The 8214-nt window shown below is 41.5% G+C and overlaps 1 protein-coding gene across 1 annotated transcript in view; it reads left to right on the top strand.

The window, feature by feature from the left end:
* The first annotated feature begins 283 nt into the window (after nt 1-283).
* The window catches only part of LOC107048027, a 58449-nt gene continuing 50518 nt past the window's right edge, over nt 284-8214 (top strand). The window contains exons 1-3 of the mRNA XM_015270976.1: nt 284-884; nt 2392-2625; nt 3178-3830. Coding sequence (XP_015126462.1) covers nt 2569-2625; nt 3178-3830 — 710 coding nt within the window. The 5' untranslated portion in view covers nt 284-884; nt 2392-2568. The remainder of the gene's footprint in view (nt 885-2391; nt 2626-3177; nt 3831-8214) is intronic.

Below are 8214 nucleotides of genomic sequence, written 5' to 3'. Positions count from 1 at the left end.
GAGTACTAGGTGAGATGGAGACAGGTTATGGTCGTCTCCTTTCCACCTGATGTCTTGGGATACAGGTGGCGTTGGTGAAAGAAGGATGGAGAGCTGACCGTAGGCGGCAGGTGGAATGAGGACGGAGGATAATTGGCGGGGATACTTGAATCTGTGAGAGTGAGAGGGATCCTGGGGTGAGGTGAAGAGGGGAATGAAAGGTGGGGAAGGCTTGGATGCTGGAAAAGGCGGCCATGTTGTCTATCTCGATGAGAAGAGAACTCTGTGGTGCGCGCGACGAGGTTTAGCTTCTTTGGTATAAGAATTCTTTCATCATTTTGTTAATGAAAATAATGTTTTTGCGATCATTCGAGTGACCGCTGGTGAATTTAATCCAGTGATTTTTCGTTATTTGACAGTTGTTTTTTCAATTGCTAGTGATACCGGGCAATTGATATTGTGACTGCTACCGGGTTCTGTGTGGTTGGTTACGAGGCTGAGAAAGACGCCTCACGGATTAAGATTAAAACGACAATCGTATACTTTATGTGATTGATCTGTGAAGTGAGTGGATTGAGAGAGTGAACATTTATCAGGAATACATTGACATAAATTGAGATTAGGTAACGTGTGTGTGTGTGTGTGTGTGCGTGTGTGTGAGGGAGATGGGTGGCTGGTAGATATTGGGTGAAGACCCGGAGACAAGAACCGCTGAGATGTGATCCGGAAGTAGAGATATACTTTTGGTAGTTTGTAGTTTACTTCCCCCCTTTCAGTCATTCCCTCTCTCTGCTTCATCCAAATATCCCTGTTCCGTGGAATCCTGAAGGAAGAATAAGCACTGAACACTCGATGATGCCGTGCGACGCTCACCAGAAGACACCAAAAGTTTCACCACGCACCAAGTAAGTACACAGTTACACTTTACAATGACTGCCGATCCATTCTGATTCTCTTGAATTGAAGTAGATCAAATGCGACAGCTATTGTAGCACCACAACTACCTGAAGGATTTAGTGTCAGGTGGATCAGCAGGTAGTCCCCCTCCCCAGTCTCTTTTCAATTTCACTTTGGGGAATCCTTCGGTGAACAACACTCGTCTGGATCAGACGTATCACGAATGAAAACTCGTTGCAATATGTCGACAAGTTGAATGAATTCTCGTGGATTCACAACTTGTTAACTGGTGGTTTTGATATGTGTGTTGGTAGACAGAAAACAGCTTACCTTGTGGGCATGATGCCAGGAGGGCACCGCGAGGGCGTAAGCGGCTACTTGAAATACAAACGGAGGTGGGTCCTTTGGTGGAATCAGGTTAGACCGGCTGAACCTGCTTCATCCTCCTTCTTCTTTTAAAACTCAACCCCATCCAACACTACGATAACTTTAAAAAACCTCAACTCGTTTTACTTTTACTTCCGCGTGTTTGCTAACGTCGAGAGTATACAAACAACGTGAGATACAGGTGATTACGGTAGTCCAGGGTACAGGGGAAATTGGATGAGTCTGTATGGCAGATGGGGGTAGCTGGAGACTCAGGAGTGACGATATGGCTCTGAAAAAGCCATCAGCTTTGGATTTGTCTCGTTATTATGCTGTGGGAGACGAGACATTTCTCTGGCTTGGTGGAGCAATCAGCGGCTTTCAGCCGAAATCATTTTGATGAACTTTTGGTGGTTGAAGGGATAGGAAAACTTATGCTTCCCATTACTGCGTTTTTCAGTATTTTTACTGAGGATCGTTCGAACGATATCTGTGCTTGAAGCAATGATGAAAGCTCCTTCTATCAAGTATTGGGGGCTTTTGCACTTCACAATAGTACTTTTAGTCAAAGCTATCCAAGATATGGACAGCTTAAAACCATATTCCCTGCTGTCTGGTTTGATGTAGCGAACAGCGCCTTTTCTTTTTCAGTTGTTCGGATGTTTTTTGCAAGTGTTTGAGAAGATTTCTCATGACAAATGTGAAGACACTAGTACTTTTTAGTACTTCAACTAAGTATTGTTCAATACTTTGTTGTTCATAGTCAGGTCTTCAGTCAAATCTGTCTGGTTCATGATGCTGTAGTTGACATAAAACATTTCTCGGGTTTAACGGCGCGTCAATCATCACTATAACAATCATCCTGACGTTTTTTAAGTATCTATGGAACATTTCTCACGTCTTACTGTCACCAACTCTCATCCAATACTCAACCAGGTCGAAATGTCGTTCAGTGTGCTTCATAAGAATACCTTCACTCAAAGCTATCTAGTTAGACAACTTATCACCATATTCCCTACCTCAATGTAAATCAATAGACGGATCAGGTCAATGAAACTGAAATACCCGTTTTCCCCTCTCTCTGTATGAATCAACTCCGGTTAACCCAGTGATTTCATTAATGAAGATGATTCTGGTTTTGTTTGACAGGTAGACGTTAACATCCGTGCCTTTTCCATGACTCCTACAAAACGTGCCATAACGTCCAGCCAGCTGTGATATAATAAGGGGGAAAGATACGGGGGGGTTTTCGCAAGTTCGAAAGATCTTTTGATTTTTCACTTCGATTTCTTTTTTTTTAACTCTTGAAGACTTGAATAAACGAGGATGTCAACTTGCACGGACGACGACACCGGGCTTCATATGCAGGAGGCCCTGTCACCGGTATGTTTACAACATTTTTTCCATCGATTATCACGTGGCACAATAAACAATTCTAGAACCAATCACATTGATAATAATTTATCGATGAATGATCCATTACTTGGCAACATAAAATATGTTAATTGCTTACAATCCGATATTTTTACCGACAAATTGTAATGAAAAAAAGAGATAAAAGAATGTTATGAGAGGAGAAAAAATATGTCTTGGTATGAGAGTACTTAACATCTTATCGTTTCGATCAAGAACTCGCGTTATTGAAGGAATTAATTATCCCCACAAGTTCTCTCCAACTCCTGACCAAGTATTACCCACCAAGTCGATTAATTATTATGAAGAAGTACCTGACACTCTGTCGGACTTGTGGTTTTTTTATCCATCTTCTCCTCATTAAACTGTGTTATCAATGTTATTTCCATTCGCTCTTGTCATTAGCATTCGAAAATGTTGAGATGTTGGATTGCGTCATGATTGAAGAATCCGATGATAAATCACTAGTCTTGTCTCGTAAATTTTTGATGATCAAAAAATAATTTCGATAATCATAATCAGGTGCATGAGAGCCCGATATCACCAGCTTCCTCGTGCCTGAGCAGCCAGAATCAAAACGATAACGATCAGGTTTTACTCGCAACAATGCAACCAGTCAGTGTTATCGATCTCCACGAGAGCGATCATACGCTTCATCACAAGTACAATAATCATCACACAACGCGTCATCAGAGCAATCATCACGATGATGATCAGATACAGAGGGATGATGATGCTAATGGACGCGTAAGTCCAGAAGGCAATCCGACTAATTTGGGCCACAAGATGATTGATCTCATTTACAATGACGGACAGAAGACGGTTATGTACACACATGACAAGGAGATTATATATGAGAGTGAGGCTGATAGGGTGCAGGTTGTGGAGTATCCACCACCACCACCATCACCATCGCCACCACCAACGCCACAGGGTGTCAGGAATAGTCTGATTGGCACGACTCGTCATCAGACACCAACGACACTTCATCTGCATCATTATCCGGGGCTTCAGCTGCAGCATGACGATGATCTGCCGAGAGGAGTGGGTGCTGTCAACTCAGTTCCTTCTAACACTACGACCACAGTTCTTGTACTCTCTGAACTTGTTGCTGCTGATCCGACTGCTGGGGGAGCTCCACTTGGACTGGGGACACCTTCGCTCATTCGTTCTGGGTGAGTTGTTCTTCATTTTGTTGATGTTTTCATGTTTATCAAAATATTGAGGCGAAAATTTTGACTGTTGGGAAAGCTTCACTCAGAGATGAAAGGAATGAAAATCCTACGTCGGAAATTTTTGTTTCTTCAGAAGGGAAACATGGAAGGGCGCAAGATGTTGCGTCCGAGCGCGGAATATCTCCAAAATGTCAATTTATGCATATTACAATTATTTCTTGTTGATTAATTACACATTGCAAAATCAGCGAAATTTCCAATCAACTGATTCATCTCCATCAACCATCAACAGAACTCAGTGACTCATCACCATCTGCGTTTTATTCCGGCAATTTAATATTATTCACCTCTTTTGCATCGCAGATTGGAATATCGTAGTATGTTTTAGCAGTCTGAAAAAAACTATCATAACTACTAATTGACAATCAGAATAGTCAGTGTACAGTTGTAATCTATAAGTCACTGCACAGACTCACGTATCACCCAACGGTATAATACCTAAACGTTTTATGAAATGTTCGTGTACGTGTGTATAAATATTGCGAGCCAATAACCATTAACTATACACAACACCGCTTGCTCTTTTCCAATGGAGGCAGAAAAAAAAATATGAAAAAACATTCATCGACAATTAATCGGCCACAAGATATGCACACGTCCATTGGAGACCTTGAGGCGAAAGACTCGAAAACAACTGCATCTCATTTAGTCTCCCCCCCCCCTCGATTCTCTTTCGTATTTCAAACTTCATTAAATCCTCTATTTTCAATAAATTCATTTCGTCCTCACCCGTAACTCCACCACTTTAATTGGTTTATACGTATTAATGAGGGGATTCATTAAGGATTCCATTTCTCCCCGAATATTTTTAAAGTCCTTGGACTTGTCTTTTTAGCTTCATTTATCCAGTCCCGATATTTTTTTTTCCTTTCTTTTATCAATTCTCAGGCGAGTGTAAAATAAAAAGAGGCAGAAAAACGCGGGGAAAAAAAAATATATGAAAGAAAATTAGCCGTTACATGGGACTTATCAAACGATCTATCTCCACTTCATCTCCTCCCTCTCCTCTTTTCCTTTTATTCAAGAAAAAGATAAACTTTTGAATTAATGGTATTAAGGAATATAATAAAAATAACATATCTCAGGGATTTTTGGGTTTATTTTCCACTGGAATGGAAGAGAGAGGGGAAATATCTTGAGACGTTGGAAGGTCGAAAAGCAATTCGATTCTTTTTCTTACGACGTGGAAGCAAGGATGAAGAGAAAACTTCAGGGGGGGAAAGGGAGGGGGTTTGCGGGAACGAATCGCAATTCGAGCGTTCAATCCCACGAGGACAGTTCGGAGCGAGAGAAGGGGGGGGGGGGGTTCCAGATGCTATACTCGAAAAATTCACCTTCCCTTTCACTGGGGTTTTCGGCTCAGGCTCCCCCATACATTTGGATTGAATCGCGCGGTTGTCTGGCGCTTGGGACGCCACAAACTCTCCATTCGCGTATCGCGTGTCGGCCATTGGCATATCAGAAGTTGAGAGGAATATGAGAGAGGGGAGGGGGTGGGGGGCAGAGGGAGATGCAAGAGAAATAAAAACTGTATGAACACGCATGGGGGGAGGAATAAACACAGTCATCTCAAGGATATGGGGGGGTGATGTAAAAGTCATTTTTTGGGTGGGGGTGGGCGTCCGGGCGGCCCGTTTTGCCCCGCAGGGGATGATTTATCTGTGTAGGTATTTTTAAAAAAATTTTTCCGTATTTCATTCGATAATTTGGGTGAAGCTATCGCTAAATTAAAAATGAAACTTTTGATTTGTGGAATTTTTTTCAAGATTCAAAATTAATTTTGACTCATCCAAATCACACTGTTCCAACTGAAATGAAACAGATCGTCTTGTTTTAGTGTAATTTCAGAAGAAAATATTAACAATATAAGTTAATCCATCCATTTTGATTAACGGCACTGAATGCTAACCGCATAAAGACGAGAACTGATTATTTTTCCGATTTTGTCGCTGCTTCATATGATCCCGAGATTAAGTGCCTCATTTCAATGCATAGGAGAGAAATAACATGTAATTTTCGCGCCATCGTGATAATAGTCCCCCACGCGGTTGTATACCGACAGGAAACCCGAGATGATTACCAAAAAAAAACATCAATTTTTTTTTCTCATAAACCCTGAGCTCCGAAAAAAGAAATAGAAATAAACCAATTTTTGCAAAGAAGAGAATCTGTTTTTAGAAATAAAAAAGGCTTTTCTAATTCCTTAATCGTTCAATCAGTCATGCGATGCAAATGACCTTGAGAGGCTGAACGTCAGGATTATGGAATACCCAGTGCAGTCGTTTCCCTCGTTATATTAATGGAAAATTTTTATTGAAAATATGTTCAGTGAAATTACAACGACACGCACACACACACACACACACACATACGCAATGATATTTATTCACTTCATACCGGGGACGTTTATATTCGAGTAACGTCTAATGTACATTCGTGTATATGTACGGGGTAACGTGTACATACACGCTACCGTGCCTCGTGGCTTATTATTAGTGGCCCGATATACGATAATCGTTGGTTATACACGAACTCGAAACGATATGCGCTGTGTTGCCCCCCTCACGTGAATACATTCATCCCGTTTGAGCGTAAATGCTGTGTATACTTACCCCTCAGCTCTCGGTCCCTTGATCGCATGTCTTCGACGCCGGTTCATGTCGCACTCGAGGCTGTGTTTATTCGGCCAGGCTTTTGTCACTCGTGGATATTTCTCGAGGTGAGGAGAGGTGGCTGAAAGAAGAGAGGATATTTATGAGAATTTTCACGGTGGAGTTGTTATCATGTATTTAAAATATTCAAATATGTTATATCATTATTATTCCGGCGGACAAAGGCAATACCACGGTGGTTATGGATAAAAATTTACACCAGAGAGAGACTTCGGAGTTTATACCAAACTCTGGAACACTGATAGAACGGATTAGTTATTGTTAACGAATGGATTTTGGTTGGAGGTTAGGGTCTATTCGGTCCCACCAAATGTTCATTCGTTAATAGTTAACGAATGTATATTTGAGGAGCCTTGTTTGACTTGACTTTCGCCATTCAAGTGAACCATTCGTTAACTATTAACGAATATTCATTTGGTCATATTCAACTCTACCATTCGTTAATAGTTAACGAATCTCGTTTGGAATAAATTAATCATTCTATCAGTGAAGGATTCTACACTGATAGAAAAGGTGGAACGATTCTGTTGTACCAAACGAGGCTTCTTAGCTGTTACCACGATTCGTTAATAGTTAACGAATCGTGGTAATAGTTGAAAAGGCTCGTTTGGTTCGACTAAACCGTTCTATCAGTGCACTCGTACAATTGAGCGAAAATTTACACTGATAGAACGGATTAGTTATTATTAACGAATGGATTTTGGTTGGAGGTTAGGGTCTATTCGGTCTCACCAAATGTTCATTCGTTAATAGTTAACGAATGTATATTTGAGGAGCCTTGTTTGACTTGACTTTCGCCATTCAAGTGAACCATTCGTTAACTATTAACGAATATTCATTTGGTCATATTCAACTCTACCATTCGTTAATAGTTAACGAATTTCGTTTGGAATAAATGAATCATTCTATCAGTGTACAGATCTCAACAATACAGTGAGACTAAAAACGGAGCCTAGGGGGTAATCCTTTCCTCTAGATTCTGTGAACTTCCCAATAGCCCTGGAAAGTCTCATGAAACCACTCCAAAAATTGACTGACCTGAGTGGTTCATACATCCAGAGCTCTGTCTGAATTTCGTAAACAGACAGAGGAATCTTAGAACTTCTCCAGATGACATCCTAGCGATTTTCTATGTAGAAACCCGGGAGATAATGCAAGGACAAAAATGTTGATAAAATGTTGATGTTTTTACATTCCAATGCATCTCAAAACGCCCCTCTCCAATATTATTCTCAAAACATTTCAACAATACAATAAGAATAAAAACAGAGTGAGATGCGAGAGAACGAGGTTGTACACCCACGCATGTAAGGGGGGGAATAGGTGGCGGGACCGTTAAAACAAGATGGCCGGTTGCGGGCCGGCCGGCGACGAGGGTCCAGTATCTGTACGATGTGGAAAACGCGCTCGCCTTCCGTCCCTCTTTATTTTCTGTTGGTTATATATATTTTTTTTACTCTTTCGCTTGATAGAGGCCAAGAGAAGCCCCAACTCCCCTCTCTCATTCTCCTTCTCGCCGTCTTCTCTCCTTCATATCCTTGACCGCATCGTCCCCCTCCAATACCCACCCCTTTCCCCAAATCTTTCCCCACCCCACCGACTCGAGTTTGTGTCCGTGAGTTTTAATTCCTCCCCCCCCCCCCCTCTTCCCT

The sequence above is a fragment of the Diachasma alloeum genome, unplaced genomic scaffold, assembly GCF_001412515.2.
Source record: "Diachasma alloeum isolate Michigan unplaced genomic scaffold, Dall2.0 Dall_scaffold_00185, whole genome shotgun sequence".
Lineage (NCBI taxonomy): Eukaryota > Metazoa > Arthropoda > Insecta > Hymenoptera > Braconidae > Diachasma > Diachasma alloeum.
This window is presented reverse-complemented; position numbering and strand designations above follow the sequence as displayed.